The sequence below is a fragment of the Gambusia affinis genome, linkage group LG03 (assembly GCF_019740435.1).
Source record: "Gambusia affinis linkage group LG03, SWU_Gaff_1.0, whole genome shotgun sequence".
Classification (NCBI taxonomy): domain Eukaryota; kingdom Metazoa; phylum Chordata; class Actinopteri; order Cyprinodontiformes; family Poeciliidae; genus Gambusia; species Gambusia affinis.
In genome coordinates, this window is record NC_057870.1 from 28,647,552 (window position 1) to 28,671,249 (window position 23,698).

At 35.1% G+C, this 23,698-nt stretch overlaps 1 protein-coding gene across 1 annotated transcript; it reads left to right on the forward strand.

Annotated features, from left to right (window-relative positions):
• Nucleotides 1–13,491: 13,491 nt before the first annotated feature.
• nipsnap1 (nipsnap homolog 1 (C. elegans)) lies at nt 13,492–23,308 on the forward strand. The gene is made up of 10 exons (XM_044112394.1): nt 13,492–13,584; nt 15,168–15,295; nt 15,888–15,933; nt 17,426–17,520; nt 17,891–17,961; nt 18,064–18,204; nt 19,188–19,219; nt 19,338–19,432; nt 21,170–21,253; nt 22,722–23,308. Exons 1-10 carry the CDS (start codon nt 13,505–13,507, stop codon nt 22,784–22,786), a joined length of 837 nt encoding a protein of 278 aa, XP_043968329.1. The 5' UTR covers nt 13,492–13,504; the 3' UTR covers nt 22,787–23,308.
• Nucleotides 23,309–23,698: the final 390 nt, after the last annotated feature.

A 23,698-nucleotide genomic window follows, 5' to 3' on the forward strand; every position in this document is an offset into this window, starting at 1 on the left:
AGTAATCAGTTTTCAGTTGTATGTTATTAAATTGAGATTCATCTGAACAGCTTCTTCTACTGTTGGTTAAAACACAAAACTTAAAATTTGAAACATAAATCAAAAACAAAAGAGAGCCACAAATAACATTCTTAAATATCCATCTGACAATACAATTGTGTTGCCATACGAATACCATAACATAGATTTAATTACAAATCTCTTTGATCTTTTTGAGGGATGCTATTGGTTGGTTGTCTTTGTCTCTAAACCTGTGTCTTTTATTCCATGTTCAGCCTTGACTGTATCCATTGCAACATTTTGTTGTGTTTTAGCAAAACCAGTGCACTGTTTAACAAGTTTCAGAATCACATTCTACAGTAAGAAATTATGCTATATATTATACAGGATTGCATAATTATCGATTGACTCGGTTGTCCAGAATTAAGTTATCAGTTTCATTCTGCTGGTGGCAAATCCATCATATTTCCTCACTTAGGCTGCCAGCAAAGCAAGGTTTAACGAGTCACGATGTGCTGCTTTCTCATTCTTCATCCAGCAAATATCGAGCCAGACAGAGGTTGATGTGCGTGGGCCAAAAGACCAACGCTCAAGCCCTGACGACAGCAGTCGAGACGGAGGCGAAAAAGAAAGTGGAGAGATGGAGGAAGGAGGGGAACTTCCAGGAGAAGAGATCTGATAAGGACTTTGAAACAGGCCTGGACCTTAGTGGTAAAACTGAATATGGCTTAAAATAAGATGAATAGAGTGAGACACCTATTAGATTTCACAGTCGGAGGTGTGATGTTCATTATTAGAAAACACTTGTTTTGTGGCTTGTTTAATTCAACTGTTTCGCCCTGGTTTTACATCTTTTGATAGTGCCTAGTTTTGATCATGATCAGAACAGCCATTGATAAGGAAAAACCCTCCTGTCTTACCATCTGTTCCATCTTTTCTCACAGAAACCCCTCCATGTGCCCACCCACGCATGCAGAATCCTTTTCTGCATAATGACTTCATCTCAGTCTTTGTGTCAGACTCTCTTTTTACCACAAGCAAAAACTGTCTGATATGAATGAAATTAATGTGTTCTCTTGTCAGGGTAAAATCAACCAAATGGAAGATTTTGAAATCAGAATCGAAAGGTTTTCACTGCTGTCAGAGTGGCTCAACTTTTAAATTCAGAAACCCATGTCTTTGATTCATGCTGCAGGTAAGGAGGAGACGAGTGAATCGACAGGGACGACGTGCTACATGAAGGCTTACAAGACTTTAAAAATGGTGCCTGTCATTCGTTTCCTGGAAGGCATAGAAAATAGTGAGATGTTCCTGATGCATTGGGGCTGTGGCCTCAGGCACTGGAATCAAGTTGAAAGCTATTTAATAGAAAGGTAGGCATAGGTTAGTAGCAGTTTATAACATGTGGTTTCAGTTAATTGAAGGCAAGTGGATTCATGACAAGGAGAAAGGAGTAGGATTGAGCCAGTTTCCATATTCCAGCCCCATCACTTTAAAATGATTAACAACACCAAAACATGTTCTCTGCTTAGATTAAACCATCCAAAGACAATAACATGTTTTGGTAGAATCCTCCAGTATTAGATTTGAGTCAATGTGAGCGAAACGGTAAAGCAAAATTATACATAGTGCATGTGCCATCACAGTATCCATGCCTTTTTTCATTGAAGGATTCATTCATTTATAAGAGTATTTTCCTACAAGGTGACAGTTCTGTTCATAAAAAAGTCCAGAAATTTTGAATTATGAACAAAACATCAGAGCTTTGAAAAGTATGTCTCAAAATAAACCAGGCTCAATATGCAAGTCCCAATATGTCATACTGGTTGACTTTACTATTTCTAAGACAAAAAGCAGGAACTGTTTAATGTGTCTTTCCGCATTTAATTTCGTCTCCAGGTAGAAATAAGCAGTGGGGTTCTCTTGAGATTCCCCTGCTACTGTCTACTGAATTGACATCCTTTTTAGATCAAGAAACCCCCATAATACTTTTGATTTTTGTCTGTTTGTGCTCTATCCAACCTGCTTTGCTGAATTTGGTTGAATGTGGGCAGACAGTTTATCCCTGTATGCTTCAGAAATCATCCAGCTGCCGCTTTCTTCTCTCAGATCAAAAATAAACACCAATGCTTTAGAAAATTGCAACTCCCCATTCCATCCAACTCCTTCCTTATCACTTCTATTTTATGTTGATCTCAAATTGCTTTATCTGAAGAATGCTGCAACTGATATGAGGTAATTATTGGCAATTTTCAGTCAAGTTTAACCTACCTTTTTGCGTCTGATTACAGTGTTTTGATTAATTTTGTAAATGTTCTTCCCAAATCTTCTGTTTATAGTATAGTATTTTTGATGCCAGTCTTCTAGATTATTCTTTACTCAGCTTGAAGTTGCTTTACCATGAATCTATTCATTGACCAATGTTGTCCTTCTTTTGTCCTGGTTAATTTATCACTGGACTGGCTTCTTCTGAGTAACAATTACAGATTTAGTTAATTCAACAGTTAGAAATAGAACTGCAACACTTCTGTTCGGTTCCAGACCTTTTATCCTCAAGGCTAAGAGTAAGAGTTATTCAGTGGATTTAAAATATATATTTTGCATTAAGTAAGACAGCTGTCAGAAAGCAAAAAGCAAGGATGCCATGTACTGATGAATTTTTATCACCCTTAAAAGGACAGAACCGTGTTACTCATTATTTCTAAACGCTAACATCATACCTTATCTTCTCTCAGCAGGACTGTTAACCAGCTTTAGAACTCTGCATTTCTTCTTTAGTGGTTGGTTGTAGCCAAAGCTGTGGGTTTTAATTTACAAGTAAAATGAGAGGGCTAGCAAGGCTTTCTGTTCTTGCTTTATATTTAGATTCTTCATTTATATTCATCTTGATTCCTCGCCGGTTGGTAACTGATGAAAAATGATCCATTGATTTTGGAAAATTGAGTCCTTAATACACACCAGCAGAAGCCACAGGTAAAAATTATAAGTCTGTTTGAAGCTGCAGCCACCAACTGTGCAGCAAGAGGAAATGAAATTTTAGCTTTTAAAGGACTGTTCATAAGTGATGATCACAGCAAATAAAAAGTAGGTTAGCTGGAAAGCTAACCAGTTTTATTAAAAAATACAACCCACAACCAGCAAACTGTTATATTGCAGCTGTTATTCTGGTAGATCCTTTCTGTTTCCTCCAGCAGCACTGTCAGGAATACGTGGATATGGAGCTTTTCTAGTCATCCTGTCCAGTCAGTGTTTTTTTGTTTTTTTTTTTACTAGAATCTTCTTCACCCAGCAGCTCTTACCAATCCCCAGTTTGTAAGGGAACTGGGATTAAAATGCTCCACAAAGGAGGTAACAACAGAAACAATCAAACAATTTTATAAATGCACGATGTCTACTCATCTAGATACCCTGAGGAACTATAAGAACTAAAATCTACATTTAAAAAAAATGTTTGTTCGTTTGTTTGTTTGTTTTAAATAAACTGCTATGGTGAAAACAAAATATTACACCCTACGTAAATATTTATTTTTCACAATCTGGAAATTTCTCCCACTAAATAAATGTAACCAAATTAAAGTTGTATTTTTCAAAATTGTTCAATTACAGATTATAGGATTAAAATGTGTTTATTTTAAGGCTTTCAAATATTTAACTTTTGTAAAAATAAATCTTTTTTTTTCTTTCAGCCAGGAACCCAGTTGAGGCAAATATAAAAACTCTGAAATGACAGCTTTTCAAATAGATTTTTTTTTTTGAGCACTATGCACTCAACTTTCATATTAAATGTGCTAGAAACTATAATTTCCATGAACTGTGAGCTTCATTTCTGACCCCCTGCCTCCACACAGCTCCCTTCTGCTTAATTTGTCTCACACAGGTTACAATAATCCTCTGTGTCTCTCTGCCCACCTGCATCTACTCTTTTAACTGGAATCCAGATAAGAAAACATATTTCCCTGAACAAACAGAAAAGATTTCACTTTGAGGGGAGAGTGGCGGGGTTGGGTAGTGCTTTGCTTTCTCAGGGCAGCAAAGCACTGTCGGTTCCCTTGGCAACCAAACACTTCATTACTGCCTGAACCTGCGAGATAATTGGATGGAAGGAATGGGCGGAGCTGCTGAAGTCAAGATGTTAAAGAAAAAATTTTACATCACTGGTGGTTGTACTGAGATCACAAGCATGCACACTTGGTCTTATCCATGATGGCACTTTTTAATAAAAATAAAAGAATTTAATTTCAGTTCAGTTATTCCTTCTGGTGTGATATCTCTAATTTATTAACTACCCACATGTTAATGTGTGGACTTTTCTTTCATAGTTTGCTAAATAATTAAGCAATTTGATCCCTGAAGTCCAATTTCAAAACATGCAATGTACCAATTTTAATTCTTACTGGTGATTGAGATCCTTATCCGGAAACACATTAACAGAAAATTATCAAACTAAATGTTCTAATTTACAAAAACACATCTCATCACAATGTATCAAGAATTAATTCAGTCAAGTAGTAAAACAAAAATACGGTGTGTGTATGGTAACAATGAAAGCAATGGCATAGTGTAAGTAAAAAAAAAAGGCATTTAAGTTTGAGGCTAATGATAGCAATCCACTGTACTCTAGATGTCCATGCTTAGATGCTGATGCAAGTGATAATTAAGTTTTAAAGCTAGTGTGTCTTAATTAGCAATAAACTGCCACAAAATGTCCCTAGTTAAGAAGTCCAAATGACCAGAACTAAAGGAATTACATTTTACATTCTTTCAAACCTCAGATAGTTTGCAAGTCATCAGCACTTCTGAACTAAAGGGTCCATTTAATCCTCACATAAACATACAGTAAAAGAGTTTTTAATGGAAGCGTCAACATCAAGCGTCAAGTGGAGCAAGTTGCTACATGATGTCTTTTAAACTTCTTTGTAAACAAAAGCACATTTTGATCATTTGTAAGTTATGGTTGGTTGGCTCGTATCAAAGCATAAATCATGGAACAAATCTTTATTCTTTCAAGTTTTTTGTTTTGCTAAATTGGAAAAGTGCTACTTGATAACAATTCTTGACAGTTCCTCTAAAGCAACAAATTTCTTAGTTTTGTAGATTCCAATTTCCATAAATATGAATGTTATTACATTTTGTCCAAATGTCCAAAATGGTGCTGAAAATAAAGTTATTGCTGTAAATTCCCCCAAAAATTCATCTAACAAAATGAATTAAACATATAATTTCTAGATGTACTTACTAATTTGTCCCAATGTAACATTCAATAGTCTTTTCGAAAGCTCTTCCCATATAAATATCACATTTAAAAGATTTCAAAGTTTGCTTTACTCCAACGAGCTGTAGTAAAAAAAAAAAAAAAGGAAGTTCAGATAAAGTATAGTGAGGAAAGAAAAAATATTCATTTTAGGCATTTTTGAAAGATGCTCATTCTTTTCCTCAACACAACTTTTGTTTCACCAATTGTGTTTTATGCCAATGTTCAAATTTGCATGTCAACTTTCAGAAGTGGACTTGTCTGACAATAATCTTGGGGATTTCGGTGCCAGGGCCATATCTGCGACGATTAAGGAAAATGGCACCCTGCTGAGGCTACATCTGTCAGGAAACCATTTCACAGACCAGTCCACTGACTATCTTGCCTCCGCACTTATCACCAACTCCACGCTGCAGCACCTCCACCTAAGCTGCAACGCTCTGGGAGAGCATGCTGGTAGCGAGGCAATTAGTATTCCACGTTGTTACATTTCTTGTATTTTCTGTTAGGTCATAGCCTTTCAACGAATGAAACATTATCCATGTCTCAAATTTTTAATATTAGCTGTTATTAAGGATTTTGACCCCTACACTGTTTTTCACAAGTTTTCCATTAGCATCTCCAGATAAGTGAACTTTAGCACCGATAAATTATATGTTGCATCACCACGAGACAGAATAAAGTAAGAGGCAAATTGGTCCCCTAATGTTAGTGTCTCTTTTTCTGTTTTGATTATAGCAATGTTAAAAAGGTTTATTTCTTACCTTCAAATCTCTCAATCTTCCTCTTTAAGTAGGACTATGTTTTATCTCTGCATTCCTGTGGTTTACACTTTCTCTCCTACGCCTGTTCTTGTGTCATGCCAGGAACACAGAGTCTTGACATCTTTCTCATTCAAATCCACACTTTTCTAAGTTGCTCCTCTGATATCCTTATCTATTAAAATGTGCCAGAAAATGTTCTTAAAATTCAGTTTGACATTTCAGCAACATGGCACCCTATCCATCAGTCCCAAACATCAGATCTCCATGGAAATCTTTTACAGCAATAAGACACTGTTGTCCATCTTTGCTATTTGCCACAATAATATATAATAATTAAAAAATAGTATGAAACATATATTAAACTTTTTTTTTGTTTGACCTTTCTGAAATATTCATTCAATTTCGTGCGATACAGAAACATAAGACACAGTAAAAATTTCACAAAAGTGCCAAATGTGTATGTGTCTGTTAACAGGAAAATGTCTTAAACACAAAATTATTGCTTATTTTCAAGTTACTCTTCAGATAGAGTTGAAACCAGAATTTTACATAAAATCAGTAAAAACACACATAATCTAGTTTTATCACAGTATGATAATTAATCGCATGAAGTTTTTCTGTTTTAGGTAAGGTAGAATCACCAAACATTTTTTCCCTCCAATTCAGGAGTTCATACACATTTCTTTACTATTTGGTCTTTAAACTGCACCACTTTGGCCTACAATCACGAATATGCTTTCATAGTCTTCTCACAATGGTTTTTCTGAAATTTTGGTTTCTTCCTCCTGAGAAAACATGTAACTGAGTCAGGTTGTAGACTGCCATGCTCCCACACATCCTTTTAAGTCAAACTGATATGAGACTGAGTAGTTTTGTAGCAGCCATACAATCAAAGTTGACTTTGTCCTTTATAAATAATTTGGTGGTATGGTTAGGATCATTGTGTGTTACACTGGCACCCAAGCTTTGAAAAAATACTTTAACTGTCGTTTCTTCAGACTCCAGAGAGTTCTTCCTCTGTGAGTTTTGTTCCAGCTCATGTTGGTAATCATTTCTCACTCTCTGACCTGCTTCACAAGGTCTTCTGATGTAGACACTCACATTTCAAAACCCATTCATGTCTGCCAGACCCAAATTCTTCTCAGTCTGATGGCTGAGCACCACCAGTCTGTTGATAGTTACTTAAAATTGTTCGAACAGATGAACTCGGCACCTTCAGACTTCTGGGCAACGACCGTAAGGATGAACCAGATTTATGGAGGTCCACAGTCCTCATACTGATATATTTACTGACTCGCTTAAATTTCCCCATTAAGTCACAAAGAGAATAAGTTGAGGTTTTGTCTTAAAATATGTATCAGACAGATGCCGAAAATATTAAGAAGCTTACAAATTAAGAAGCTTTACAAATGAACTTTCTCTTATTGTCCAAATGCAAAGTAATTTTATAGTGAAGCTAAAATTGTGACTTTGAAGAACATAATAAAAACAAAATCTTACCTCTCCCTATTGTAATCTGGTATTTAGCAAACAGAAATGCCAGAATTTCTAATTATGGACTTATTTTCAATAATTCCAGTTTTAACTCTGGAATGCCACTATACTGTGGCCATTTTGTTAAATATCCACAATGTGTATTTGCCATTTACTAAGTCACGTCTTCTGATGTTTTAAAATGAAATATGTCAGCAAAACTCTTGCTAAAAGTTACTGATAATTTCCCTTTCATTTCAAATGTTTGCAAATGAATTAATGACCTCGTTTTCTACACCCTGCTTTGCTTTACCTTCATATAGTGGCTGCTGAAAGCTTCCAGATACATCTCCACAGTCCTCCATCTGGCCTGATTGAATGATAACTGCATAAACAGTCTAGCCCTATGAATTGAACAATTACTGTGTAAAGTGCAGCGATGACACCATGAAAGCTCGGCTCCAGCATTATTAGATTTCTTGAAAAAGCCATTTCTATAAAAGAATTTGCAGCAATAGTGGAGCTTCATCCCTACACATCAACATCGGCAGGCTGTGGCACTGAAAGGTCAGGAACGTTGCACCTTCATTAAAATCTGTTCCAATTATCATGTGGATGAGTTTGTGATTGGCTGCTTTGGGAAGAATGGCAGAGCAGGAGACGGAACGTCTCTTGCAGGTAATTGAAAATGAGTGTGCAAAAACGGGAATGCCTGCATGTCTTATTGCCATATGTGCAGGTATGATTTATCTCCATATATTTGGCCTTTTCTCCTGCTGAAATATAAAAAGGACGTCATCTGGAGTCTGGAGAGGTCTCTTCCATAAAGAGAGAGAGAGGCCATGTTGACTACTCTGGCATTTATGTTATTGTTTTAATGCATTTTAAATATTTACATAATGGGCTGTCTAAAGTGGGGGGTTTTTTCTTCTTTTATGAGTCATAGATATGTTCAAATACTTCTGTTGATGGGATGATGAGAATTTTTTCCTCCTTTCTAAGAAATAAAATAGCATAATAGCATAATTAACAAAAAAAAAATACTGTGGTTTTACTGCTTTAATTACTTTTATTTAAAATAGAAATAAAATTAAAAAATGCTGCTGAAATATTCAAATATATATTCCAGCTTTACTAATATGACAATTTGCATGGTTATTCAGATTTGTACAGACATTGATATAAACATGCAAAATTTAGACAAGTAGGAAAAGCCAGTGGGCAATATGAGTACAGACAAACAAGACAAATAATTTGAAACATTTCTTTGCTCTTTTTGATATTTTCATTTTACCAAGTTGTTGTTTACTAAATTCTTATTTCCTTCTCCTTAGGGAAACCCTTTAGCAGCGCTCTGTCCGAGAACCAGGGTCTGAGATCACTTATTGTGGCCTGGAACTGCATTTGAGGGAAAAAGAGCAATGATGTTGGCTGATGGTTTGGTGAAATAAAATTGGAAAATCTTGTTTTTACTTTTTAAACTCTGCAAAGAAATAAGCAATATGACCTGGAAGTGGAGAATAATATTACATAAATCTGCTATATGAGAAACTGCAAGCTCCAGATCAACAATGTTCTCATTAAGCAAATCTTACTCCATATTATTTTAATTTTGAGACTTTTAATGTGCCTGGTGTCAAAGGGAAGTATGTAAAATTATTTCTTCCATCCCTTAAACAACAGTGCAAAGGTTTTCTATAAAACATTGTAAGAGAGATGGAGAGAGAGAGGAAAGATGGTGAAAAGTACTTTCCTTTTTCTTCTAAATACCAAGAAGGTCAAGTGGATTCTCATGAGTAAACTTCCCTGAGAGATTTCTTTAGTTTATTCCTCTGCATTTGTATACAGTGCAAGTGCATAGATGCAATTTTTAAAACCAAGCATGCACAGCTATTTTCACTTTTTACCTCAAATGTCAGAAAAACAAACATTTCAATAAAAAACATGTGTTTTTTAAACTTTGAGAAAACCTTACTAGAAAATATTTTGGTGTAAATCTTAAATGCAAAATGCTTCTCAGTGTTTACTTAGATCAACAAATCCTTCTATGTCAGGTTCAGTGCGTATTTCTATGACATGTTTGTCTTGGGTAATTAAAGATATATCTTCTTCTACTAAAGTCACTATTTTTTATGAGTTCTTCAGAAAAGTGTTACCCTAAGAAGAATAGATCTGTCTTTTAATGACTTTGACAGAGAAAGAGCCATCGCTTTAGGACAGGCTGTGAGGAAAACAATGTTGTGGAGGAGCTGAATGTTAGGTCAGAAACTTTGCTTTCTTTGAGATTGACAATCAGATGAAGTACAAGGGACATGTTCAAGTTAAAAAGGAGCATTCAGAAAAGACTAATTTCTTGTTTTTTCTTTTTCAACAAAACCAAGCTTTCTTTGCAAATTCCTTGCGGTTACTGCTACTTGACAGAATAATATAATTTAAAAGATAACACTTTATGATTACCTACATCACACTCCAACACCCTTTTTCTGTTATCTGTATTGTTGTCATGCCACAGTAACAACCGAATACCCCCTGAGGGAGCCATCCACTTCGCCACGGGCCTCAAAGTAAACAAGGCAATCAAACTCCTGAATGTAAGTTGTTGAAAAGAGATTGGTTCTGGCTTCACAAGCAACGGGGGGCAACAGTGGATAAAATGGAATAAATAAACGGATCACTGTACTTTGCTTTTATGTCAGCACCACTGCTGAAGCGTCATGGCCACGGAGGGAGAAAAAAAAGTAATCGTCAACACTCTGAAGTCAGTTAAAAGCATGAGCAAGTGTGATTGATTATGTTTATGTGCCTGTATTGGGAATCTTTTCCTGCATGTTGATGTATGAGAAGTTGTTCTCTGTGGATTTAAATGAGATGATACTTTGGTTTTAAACGAATGAACTCAGTTTGTGAAATAAACGTAAAGCCCAAAGAGAACAAGGATGAAAGATTAAAAGAAAAACCTTGACATACAAATAGAGATCTGAGCCAAGATTATGGCAGTATGAATAAAATTAGCTGTAGTTTCTTAGGTTACCAAGTAAAGTATGCTGTGGGTGAGTGGAAAGTTCAGAAAGTTAATCATTTCAGGTCTCCTAATAAACAGGATTTCCAAAATTAGTGCTTCAATTTACACAGCTGGGTTTTAAAAGGTAACAGGATCACGACCACCAAGTTATATCACACTCAACTGCTACTTTTTATTGCTCGGTAAGCATTTTTTGTAGCTATGTCTTGTTTTGCACATCAAAAAATGTATATATGTTTTACATGTATCTGAAGAGATGTGTTTTTTATAAGTGAACATCTAACATCTAGAATTTAATTTCTATATTTATTAAAAGTCTAAATGTGGATGTGTTTTAGCTAATGCAAAAAAAAAACAACAAAAAAACAACAACAACAACAATAACAAAAAAACACCAAGAGGGATACACCCAGTTTCGAATTCAAGAGCTCTCAATCTTGAGCAGCAAGTTTTACATTTCTTGCTGCTCAGGGAACATTTCTCCCATAGAACAAACTTGACATCAAACAAATATTGTGCTGTTAGTACCAGTAAAATTTGAAGGATTACCAATTTAAAATAAAGTAACTGTGTTTCTATCCATCAGTGCAGTGTAAAAATGTTAATTTATTTAGCATTTTGCCAGCAATAAAAAAACTTTGAACGCATGTTTGTGCAAATTCAGACTACAGATTCTAATCTTTCTAACTTCCAGATCAATAGAAGCCCCATCTGGAGCAATGGGTGCCATGAGATCCTTCAGTCTGTTCAAGAAAACCAAAATTCAGTTATAGAGACATTAAAACTTTCAGTTAGTGAAACATTGTACCGCTTTTTTTCTGCCTTTTTTGAAATAGACGAACTGATTATTACATCCGTCACTTTCTAGGACAAACCAGTCAACCAGGATTTTGAAGACTTGTATAAAGCAGTGAAAGAAATATTCCCATTGCTGAGAGTAAATCACGGAGGCACATTTGGCATACTCAGAAAAGCACTATCTTGAAAATTGCTACTGTAATTGCTGTACTTATTTGCTAGCAAAAAGCTAGGAAATCTGTTCAATGTAACAGATGAAAAGGATAAAATCTTAAAGAAAAGTAATTTTTTTATGAAGATTAATTTCTTTTACAAACTATGCCTCAGACTGAAATAATTATGTCTAGTTAAATCCCGAGTCACTTTAATATAAAGGTGAAAGAAATAAATGGCATTTCTTCAGTGCACCAAGCATATCATCCACAAAGTCTGTGAAATTGGGCAGGTATTGAGGATGATTCTTTTTAGATATGATGTGATCTGATTTGACGTTATATAATGCAGGTGGGTAGAAATGATGGGGAGGATCAGAGAGCACTGCATTGTGTTTGAAAAGAAGTGAAAGTGGGTTGCACAAAAAGGATTTAAGTACAGCGTGACTAGTTTAACAGAAAAACTCAGCTATGAAAGAACCAGTGTCCGCCGTTAGGTAACAGGTCTGTTTACAGCAGCAAGACAAACTCAAACTGTGATAGATGCAGAAAAATGTCACTTTGGATGCATGTAACTCCCCCATACACAAGTGCCCCAAAAATGAACTCCAAACCAGATATTTTAGTATAAATATCTGATAAATTCAACTACAGAGCTGTGTATTCACTTAGTTTTGTCAAATTTGGGGGATCACATAAGGTGTAAAAATTACATTACCGTTTAACAAATTTGTGGTACACAGCAAGGGGAACGGATAGCATACAAATGATAATCTATTACTCAAGAAAATACCAATGAACATATAACTGAGTTCATTCTTTCAAGAGAGAAAAGACAGAATAAAATTAACAAATGAGGAATAGAAGGAGTAGGTGATCAAAATTATTACAAAACAACTGCAAACTCTCTGTGGTTTTGACCTTTTCAGGTGTGTTTGTTCACATATTATAGTTACATTCATAACAAAAGTTGGTAAGTGAATTTTTAAAAAAGTGTAAAAGAAAAAAGTGCAAGGCAACTTGCAGTTTATTTTATGGTTCTAAATTATAATGACATGCATCTTTTGATAATAATGTGATTAATCAAAAGATAAAGGGAGACAGAATATTTTGCTGGGATACACAATCACCTGTCAAAAGATTTCTTTTTTTTTTAAATTATGGTACTGTCAGTTCTCAGGCTTATTACTGTGAAATAATTGACAAACCTTGGTGAAAATAAAAAGTATTACCCTAATGCAATCACTGAAAAGAGCAAATTTTAGCTTTGTTAACCAACAAAGTCTGTAAGTGTATTTGCAGTCACAGGAGAGAAAACCTGCACTGAGTCATGAAACACATCTGCTGGTAGCTGTGAAGCCTGTGGATACAATATGATGACTCTGCATAGCTTCCAGTGACTTATTTATCTATTTGACAGAAGATGGAAGTGGATTAATTCTGAAATGTGTCGGCATGCTGAATGCTGTCTGCTGAAATTCAGGCAATGCCAGCAACTGAATGAAGGGTAACAACCTGACTATTCAAAATGCCTCGTCTCAGCCAGAAAGAGTGAAAAATCTAAAAGGGAAAAAAAACAGCTGCATGATTACTTAGTGACACAAAGCCTTTACAACTTGAAGCTTTTACCTTTTGCTTTCAAAAGATTGAATAAAAAGCTGGCATTTATATGGCCATCTATTGTCTTTTGGAGATGTTTTTTTTCTTTCATACAAAGTGTCACTTTTAGAAATTCCTAAATGTTTTTTAAAAGTAATAACAAAACTGATGCAATTACAAAATGTCAATCTGTGCACAATCTACATGTAAGCCTACTCTTTGCCTCGACCTGCACCTCTCACAAACCCTATCTGCTGGTCCAGTTTGCACATTGGATCATTGCTTCACAGAGTCCTGCATGTTTTTAACCTCTGAATGGCAAAACCGTATCAGTGGTTTTCAACCCATCTGATTACCTGTCAATTCACCTCCTGGACGCAGAGGTAAACATTAACCAGCAGGGAATGCTTAAGCGTCAGACAACTGTTTTGTTTTCCAGAGGAACATGGCGACGAGCTGCAGATCTGTGCAGAGTGCAGGAAACGTTCTGTACAGGAGCTCTGTCTACTTACACCAAGCCTCCAGGTACGTTTGTTTTATTTGTATCTTCATCCTTTAAAACTGGACAATAAACACACATTGTTAGTCAGGAGATTTTTAAGTTTCTCAACAAAACCATGAACTTGTAAAAAGTTGGAAACCATCTTACTACATTTCAAAATCTATCTGCTAACATTCAGAAACATCATTTATGATCTTTTTCTTTCTTTTAGAGTTAAGATCATGAAAATCACCCCAAAACTCTTACTGTGACTGTTGATTGTAATAGCACACTGTTAGAAATCCGTAAGTTTTCTCTCAGTATTTGACTTTTGAAAAGCTCTTATAGATTAATATAAATTTGTATTATTAAAAATAAGTCCTAGATATTATCTAAGACCCGTTCGCTATCCCACTTTAATGATTTGCTAGACCTCTGACCCTTGTACTGTAAAAGCAAACTACATGCACATTACAGCCTCCAGCAGCATTGATTTCTTCTCTGACTGATTTTAACATAATTCAAACACAACTTGTGCTTTTTTTCTAAAATTCATGGAATATTTTGTGGTTAATCATAGCTCCTAATTAAAGCCTTCAGCCCACAGTGTTACTAAATGACCCTGGAAGTTTGAGGGTTTTAGAAAGCCTTAAAACATGTTTGTGAACTAACAGATGGCTTTCAAAAAGCACAAAATGGAACCAGCTCTCCCTAATCCACATGTGTGGAGGATATATCACTCACTCTTCCTCTGACATTTCAAATCCTTTGCAAAAGCCAGAAATTGAGGTTAAATGAAGCATTTTGAAAGGATTTAGACATTATGAGTTTATAAAAAGCAACAAAAGTCACTGAATTGGAGGTTAAGCTGAATGTTGCAGGCCTGATTAATAGTGGATATGATTGTTTTGGACGAATACAAATTTTGAGTTTAAGTTTCAATATACCTTTAGTTATCTATAAGTCTTTTGTTTCTTTTAAAGAACACCACAATATACCTACAAGTTCTATAGTTTTCAGACTGTGGTGGTACAATAATATAATATAGTTTCCCACATTACAGTTTACATTTTGAAAATCTGGTCAACATTTTGTTGTTTTGTCATGGTCAGTCACATTTACCAAAAAGCACGACTCTTCTCAGTAGGATGATAACAGAAAACAGCGACATGTGAGTTAAGAGACTACTATTTTCATTTCAGGTTGCATTATATATTAAGATGTGTTGAGTGCCAATTTGGGAGGAACGTGACTGAGTGTTAAATGGGTTAAGGGCTCCTCAGCCTGAAGAAGTACCGTACTGATATCTAGAGACTTTTTATTCAAAACTTACTGTTACTAGTAATAAGAATCTGATTTGAGTTTCTCAGGATTTAAGTAAATATTTACCACATACCTACTTCAGTGGGTGAATACAAGTTTTATGCTGCACTCAACCCACTGCCTGATACAGAATGCATATTTTTCATTTCAGACGATAACAGCATGACTACATTTTAGCCCATATATCATGGCATTTCCTACAATCATTTGAGTTGTGTTTTTTTTTTTATTATTTGAAAATTTCTCTATGTTAATGCTTTTTCTTTGCGCTTTTGTTTGCTTCTTTCATCTCGTTTCTGTGTAGGAGGCTTTCAGAAAGCAGTGACAAAGGCTGGTTCCGCTCCTTATTTGTGCACAAGGTGGATGCGAGGAAAGATGCCCACTCCAACCTGCTGTCAAAGACAGAAACCAGCCACCTGTATAAAATCCAGTGTAGGCACAATGTATTTTACTAACATACAAAGAAAGGGTTATTGCCTTTAAATGTGGGGTTACTGAGGTTCAAAGACGTGAGAAATACAAAAAGAGGATTTCTGTTTTTTGTCTATTTAGCCACATATCTCTACAGAAAACAGCTAAATAAATTATGTTTGTTTAAATCCAGTCTTTGCTCAACCATAGGGACCGGAGAGCAAACTAAAATTTTCAGTACACATGCACAAGAAGTGGGCAGCTGCCAAATTGATAACATGATGTATCAATTTTATACCTTTTTATGACATCAGAAAAAATAGTCTTTTCTTTAGAGTCTTAGATCATAACTGTGTCTTTCTCCTGAGAAGAAATTACCATTTTCCCCCAGACTTTGATCTTTTATGCAGCGTACATCATGCTGTGCAGAGATTTCAATTGGAACATTCTATCAGCCATAGCCTATAACCTTGTGCCAGTGAAACAGCTTTGTATATAAAGTCTGTTGAATTGAGGTGTGAAATTACTTTGTTGGAGAATTTGATTGTGCATTTAAAAAGAAAACACAAGCTTTGATAACTATGTCTCTCTTTTCTTTTCTTCTTTTGTTAAGTTCACAACGTCAAACCCGAGTGCCTGGATGAGTACAACGACCTGGAGTGAGTGTTACCTGGTGTGAAATATTACTTTTATTAACTTTGCTTTTCTTCTTGTGTTTTCTGTTGTAAATTTTGTGGGAGGTGGGGGTTCTTACTGTTTCAATATATTGTGTCAAACTGTGTTTTCAGTTTAACCTTTAAAGAATAGAGAGCTATGAAGCAGTTGAAGATGGCAATAGATTTGCACTCCTGCATAATGTTTACTGAGGTTTCAATGACTTATTTGCTAGTGACAGGGTTTGGTTCCAAATGATTGTTAGGAAAGGCCAGATGATGCAAATTTTAGAAAGCTATAAATAGTCTGATTGTATAAATCTTGGCCTCAGCAATGAGAAAACTGTGGACTCTTCTAAATTGCTGCTTTGCGCTGGGAGATTGAAAATTATGAATACAGGAGAATACAGTAAGAAGATAGCAAAGTAGTTTTTTCATAGTTTATGATGTTGCATGAGGTCTAAGCCTTAACGGAAATCTGCTTGTAAAAGTTGCTTAAAAGACAAATCACCTGCAGAAAGAATTACTAGATGTGATGGATTGTGCTTCTGAGCAGCCACAGCAGGCGCAGACATTGCATCCATGAAAAGGTAATCAGGACATTCTCTCCATCAGCAGGATCAATTTAGTGTCACATGTTTGCAAATGAAAACCTTACCTATTTGGGAAACATCTTAACATGTAATCGAGTAGCTCTCAATTACATAGAACATAGAACAGCAGCACTTCTGATGAAAATAAATTACACAATGACTACTGAAGCTCTTTAGTTGGATAGGATTCTACGACTTAGTCATCAGATTAAAGGGCCCAACACACTTCTTTTATTTTTATGTTTCAAAAAACTAAATCCACCTATCCTCTTTCTTTTACTTTATAATTATTATTAAATGATGCATTGCAGTTAATAGTCATAACATCGAGAAATGGAAATCAAGTTAAAGGCTTGTGAATACTTTTGCAATGGGAAAATATTTTAAGTGCTGAATTTTAAATGATGAAAACATAATGAATCCACACCCTTTGGATTAATCATGCTTCCGTTTCGTACAATAGACCATAAACTAATAACCTGTGCTTATTCTGGCCGCTTTTGATTACTTAGGTTGTAAACAAAAGGCAACATCTTAAGGACTGATATATAACAACAGAGACTGTCAATATTTTGTTGTATCCAATTAGTTTGCTCTTGATACTTACACTGATGGCTGATAAAATTTAAACATTCTTATTTTTCTTTGTCTTTTGTTATATTTTGTGTTATTTTCACAGAATGAGCTAAGAATATAAAAATTAACTCTTTTTTTCTCAACTTTTGGAGAATATAATGTTGATTTGCCTTAAGCAAGGCAATATATTGGATCATGTTTAATAGAAGCATATTTGAGTGGAGTAACTTGTTTTGATATATTATCTAAACAATACTTTATAAATACAAAAGAACTGCACAGATTATATGTTTTATACTGTTTAATGATCATTTTTGTGCTGATGGTAGGGCTGAAGTGCAAAGAAGACTCCATCAGGATCAAGATTTCCCATGTGAAGTTGTTGGAAGCTGGAATACTTGGTATGGAGAGCAGGATCAAGCTGGTAAGCTGAAGTGAAAGCTTAAATGGGAACTAACAGAAACCTTACAAGACTGATAAGTTGGATTGATCCCAGATCCTGCAGGAGAAAATTCATTTTTCTGTCTCAGTGCTTCAAACACTTACTTGAAGTGGCTTCACTTTGATCATAATCTGTTTGGCAGAAGCCTGCAGGAGCACAGATACTTCCCCTGATGAGTCGACACATTGTCTTTCTTTCTACATATGATCATTTACAATTTATGGTGTACATTAGGAGCATTCAGAAAAAATGAGAGCTCAAAATGAGATGAAGGTTTTGTATGCCACAGCTGTGTGGGTGGGATGTGCCTTAGCGAAGGGCTACAGTGACATCTGCTGTTCTTGTTGCTCAGTTCATCTGTGGCGATATAGGGGAGGCTATCCAGCTCTGACTGATTGCCTGCAGAAATTAAGAGACAACAAGGTAAGATGTAAGCAATTTTATTTTCCAACTGTAACAGACCAACAAATTGTTTCATTTATCTACATATTCATGCATTTTGTTTTCAATTAACAACCATTTTAGGAGTACTTGGAGTTCCGGAAACAGAGGGCCAAAATGTTGATTTCAAGGCAAAATCAGCTTCTTCTGGAGTTTAGCTTTTGGAATGAACCTTTACCAAGAAAAGGACCAAACCTCTATGAACTTCGCACCTACAAGCTCAAGGTAATTTGTGGCGGTGTTGGTCCCTTCAGGCTACTGCTTGATGTGGAAAAGTAAAAAAAAGTGTTCATTTTCCATTGCGTTTCAGAGGGGAAATTGTAGCCAGATGTTGCTGATTAGATGCACTAGTTGGCAGCAGTTGTGACTTCTTTAAAAGAAAGGTCTAAGCAGTTTTCTGGAGAACGCCAGAAAACTACCTACTGAAGACAATGCTAATGCAGTGCAAGGACGATCTACACAAATATACAAAAGAATGGCTTCAAAATGAAATAATCAAGTCATTTTCAGTGATCCATGCAAAGTCCAAGCTTCACTACAGTGTTTCTGTGGAGCCTTAAGAAAGCTGTGCAGAAATAAAAGTTTGCAGACCTCCTTAAACTCAAAATATTGAAAACAAAATGTCTCCAGGACAATGTGAGATACTGATAATGTCTGATAGGAAACTTAGTTCAAGTTAAATGTGGTTCTATTGACTCACTGGAAATAGTTTGTTTTCCCACGATTGTAATGAGACTAATGAGAACTATTTTCTGATGACTGTGATTATTCACCATTTGCATTCATACTCTTCACATTGAAATTATATGAATTGTATCGGTTGAAGCTTATTGCGTGAGCTAACTGTTAGGGTAAATTTGTAATCACTTTACTACTGTGATTGCTAGTAATCAGACACAAATATTGCAGGATATTGATTGTTGTCTGCAAAATAACAGTATTATCAGAAAAAGTACTCGGTGTACTTTTTCTGAGTTTCCCTTTCTATTTTTTCATAGCTGACTCACTGAGTGACAGAGTCACTTCTTTATTCACAGGAAAGAAAGCAAACATATCATCTCTGTTTGCAGCTAGTGCTTCACTTGTTCTTGCATATAGACTCAAGATACAAAGACATTTTACTTGATGAAATTACAGATGTATATAAAATATAAATTACATGCATTAATGAAATTTAAGCTGTCTGTCTTTGCTCTTCTGTCTTTCAGCCAGGAACCATGCTTGAATGGGGCAATCGCTGGTAAGACAAGTTTCACTTGCCTGAAACGTAACATCAGGCTCCTGAACTTCTCTTTGAGGAATTATTAGATGTGTCTCTGTGAGCAATTTCCTCCTGAAAATAACCTCTCCCATTACAGGGCAAGGGCAATCAAACACAGACAGGAAAACAATGAGGCAGTGGGAGGGTTCTTCTCCCAGATTGGTGACCTGTATGTTGTTCATCATTTGTGGGGTGAGTCATTTAAGTTGCTCACTGTGTATCAAAATATGTTTCAAAGTTTTTGGATGAGTTATGAAAGAAAATAATATTAGCAACTATTTTTAACTTGTTCGCGGTAAGAGATGTAAATTGCGGTCATATTGGTTTTAAGAAGATAGTTACACCCAAGCCATACTTCATCTAAATATTCATTCATGCTCATGTTTCTGAAATTTAATTTATGGGGCGATGTCCAACCATCCGAGGACTGAACAATTAATTTTCCAAGATGACTACATAAATAACTATGAATGTTGTTGAGGGTCAGATCATTGGTTGAACTTGATTTTTTACAAAAATATCCAAATTTGATTATAAACTTTAAATATAATTTTAAAGGTTTTTGGTGTCAGTGATCACTGCAACAGAATAAGGTGCAACACCACGCTACCAGCTGAATGGTTGTGAACTTTTGTCATGTGACTGTGCATAGTTATTTTTTGTATATCACTACTGTATCTGATCATGTTCAGTTAAGTCATAATCTTTGAGAACAACAGTTTGTTCTCCATGTAACAAATCCATTTTCCTTTTGACGCAAGCATTTGAGTATTTTGATATTATTACATCTAACAATTTCTGTGATCTTAAGTATTCTCGACACTATCAGCCGAGTCAGCTCTGGGCACTGAGTGAGACTCAATCTAAAAGGCAAGAAAATATTTGGACGGCAAAAAAATAAAAACACATAATGCATGTTTCATTTTATATTTTACTATTGACTGCCTCGGGTAGTTTTAGTTACCAGGCTTGATGCGGCTCGAAAGTCAAATCTGTAGATCTGAGCTAAGCCCATCTCGCTTATCACAGACTTCAGACAGCTGGGGAGGATAGATAATGTTTAATATTTTGTTCACAAGCAACCTTGGAATAAAAGGCATATCCTCACAGATCAACTTACAAACCGTTACACCGTGTATAAAATGTGACCCAAGCTCAAACATATACATTTAAATAAGCATTAGGACTTGGCTTTGTAGGAGTAACTTTTAAATCCTGAATGTTTCCTCTAATATGCGTACAACCAATGCATTTGTAAGCTTGTCCTGGGTAAATTTGGTAAAATACTGTTAGGAAGACTCTGAAGGCAATGTTAGCTTACTCATCAGGATGACTCAAAACTTTAAAAATAAAAACAGTCCAACTTAAAGAAGAAACCCTGAGATGGAATGAGAGTCACTTCTGTTTTATTATGCCGTTGGAATTTTTTTAGTAATAATAAGCAGTAATCCCCATATTTTTCTAAAACTTAACAGGAGGAGGATTTTTCTAAGTTTCTAGCTTATGCCTCATGACAATAGCAGAAACATATGTTGCAAATTTGGACAAACCAACAATTGTTGGTTCCTCCTTGATAGATATTAATCTTTGATATTTTTATGTTCCTTTAAAGCTCATGAATCATAAACCGAAACTCTAAATTCTGCATACATTTTTAGCTGCACGTAAACACTATTTAAGCTGCAGAGAAATAATGCACAGTTTTGATGACTACTGTGGTAAATAGAATATCTAATACTAAAGAATATTTTTGATTGTTTTGCAACAATCCTTGATCCAAATATTACATTTTGGGAATATATGTATGGTGATTATTTCAGTGATCATAATAAATGGAAGAAACAAGGTACAGCAATGCAAAAATGTTTATGTTTTGATCTACTATAAATTCACTTACACACGATGTAATTGTTTTAAACTTTTTTATAGCCTATGAAAGCCTTCAATCTAGAGAGGAAACAAGAAACTCTGCCTGGCAGAAAGAGGGCTGGGATGTTAATGTGTATTATACAGGTAAGACAAGTCCAATATTGCTTAAAAAAAAACTAATAATGTCAAAAAAAAATTCTGTTTGTTTTGTGATTTTACATTTATGAGAAAATATACAATTTAAAAGGTGTCTTTTCGGACAAGAAAAAAAAAACCCTTGTGTCACTTTTGGCAAAACTGACACAAGATTAGCGAAAGTTGATTTCTATTAAATGTGGAGTATGATAAACAGTATTTAAGAAAAATAACGGCATCACAGAATCAAACCTGGTGGAGGAAGTGAGATGACTTGGAGCTGCTTTAAAACTCTGAATCTGGATCACTCGCCATTGCTAATTGAATCATTTAATTCTCCTATCTCAGAAAATCCAGCAGACGAACATCTGGTCAACAGTTTATGACTTAAAATTTAAACTCGCTTAGACTAGGCAGCAGGACCATCGAAAGTACACCTGGTAGGATGTTGATAGGTCCAAAAATAACACAATATGGGTTTTGGGGTGGCCTACTCGAAGTTCAAAGTCTAAACTCAAATCCGGTTCAGATGGTGTCTCATGACCTTAAAACCTCTGTTAATGTTTGAACCTTAAAACAATTCTGAAAAGTGCAGTGGGGCAAAACTACGTAAACATAAAAGGAGAGACTCATTGTCAGTTATCACAAGCACTTTGAAGCAGCTGATGTTACCTTGGCTGGCTCATCAGCTATTATGTTTAGGATGTAATTACATTTTCAGCCAGCACTACATTACTTTAAATGAGATGTCTTTGATATATATTTTATGTAGTCAAATCATCCCTATTTAATCTCAAGATTTGTTCAATGACCTGAAATATATAATTGCAACAAAAAGCAAACAATTTATGCCAACTGGAAGGGGAAATGGAGTTAAAAAATATTGTGTTTAAAAGACTTTATGAATTACCCTCTACTTTGAACTATAAATGATAAAGTTGTCATTTTTAGTTTAAAGTAGAGAGGAAAAAAAGTAAAAAAAAAATAAAAAAATAAAATAAAGAAGTAAAGCAAGGACTATTTTAAAACCATAGTATGAACTGTCAAGCATGGCAACAGTAAGATCCTGCTGTGGAGCTGTTTTTCAGCCAGTGGTGATTGCTGTGGTACGATGAACATTGGATGAGAATGAAGGAATGCACTTTCAAATTCTTCAACTTCAAACCTGAACATGACGTTGTGTTATTCTAGCTCAATGATACCAAACATGCATCAAAACAAGCCAGCATCTTTATTATATCAGAAACATTTTGATGGCTACAAAAATACATTTTATTCTGTAATACAAATTTTTGCACCCAAATCTTTTTAAGCATTACTGCGGCTGTGAGTGAGTTGCATAGTCATTACAATCCAAAAATGTATTCCGTAGTGATGAACATTTCAATGATGAAAGAAAATGCTGATTTAAATAGATTCTATTCTTCATTAATTTATGAAGCCCTATGTCATAATATTTGTCTCTGTCTGTTCTCAGTGCCTTTGGTGAGGAGCATGGAGTCTAGATTAATGATTCCTACCAAGAGTTCACCTTTACAGTGAGACGTTTACTAAAACTACAAGCAACTCGATGACTAAAACTTACCATCATCCTTCCCCCAGACCTTAACCAGTGGTGTTTGTTAAATCTGCTGAATGATCACTATCTTCCTGCCTGCACTCCAGCCAGTTGTTAAAAATTACACAGTGGTTTATTGTTGGGGGTATTTCAGAACATCTGTATTTGTATTTCCAGACAACTTGTCAGTTATTTGAGAAAGCATCCTTTAAAAATACTGACAAACGCTTAAAAGGAATTAGTCAGATTGACAGAAGCACAGTATGTGTCACTTACGTTTAATTATAAATGTGTTAAATAATTTTCTGGGAGTTTTCAAAGTGAAAAACTTTGAATATGAACTATGTGTAGAAAGATCTGCAAACCATATGTGCAAACTTGTACTTTCTATTATAAATAGTTTTCAAAATAAAAGTTGACTTTTGTAGCGTTTTGAAAACATTGGCAACTCAGTAAACTTGAATGTAGCCTACATTCATAAATAAAGCTGAACTGTTCGAAATAAATTAGTGTTGTTCTTTTTAATAATCTGGAAATTAATCAAGTTTAACTTGAAGAAAACAATTGAAAGATAAAGTTACCTTTACTTTTTGTTGAAACTTCATTTTTGAACAACTTAATACACAGGAGTTGATAAACTTGTCTTTTATAATGTATTTGCAGCCAGTTCAACTTATACTTAAACTGCCAGCAAACACAAGTACAAATTGTTCCCTTTGCGCTTTATTTTTACTTCCTCTCTAAAGTTTATATATTTATGTGTGTACGCTACTATTTTATAAAGTAAATAACGTGTGTATTGTTCCGAGAAACACATTTCCTTTATTTTGAAATTCTAATACAGAAGTGATATTTCTGCTCGTTCATTCAAACTTTTCCAAAGCACGTGCGAGTCA

What these genes read in the sequence shown, in the direction of transcription:
- nipsnap1 (XM_044112394.1), top strand. Translation starts at nt 13,505, where the DNA reads ATGGCGACGAGCTGCAGATCTGTGCAGAGTGCAGGAAACGTTCTGTAC. An exon ending in AGAAATTAAGAGACAACAAG is followed by an intron (nt 17,962 to 18,063) that starts GTAAGATGTAAG and finishes CAACCATTTTAG; the next exon opens with GAGTACTTGGAGTTCCGGAA. An exon ending in TGTTAATGTGTATTATACAG is followed by an intron (nt 21,254 to 22,721) that starts GTAAGACAAGTC and finishes GTCTGTTCTCAG; the next exon opens with TGCCTTTGGTGAGGAGCATG.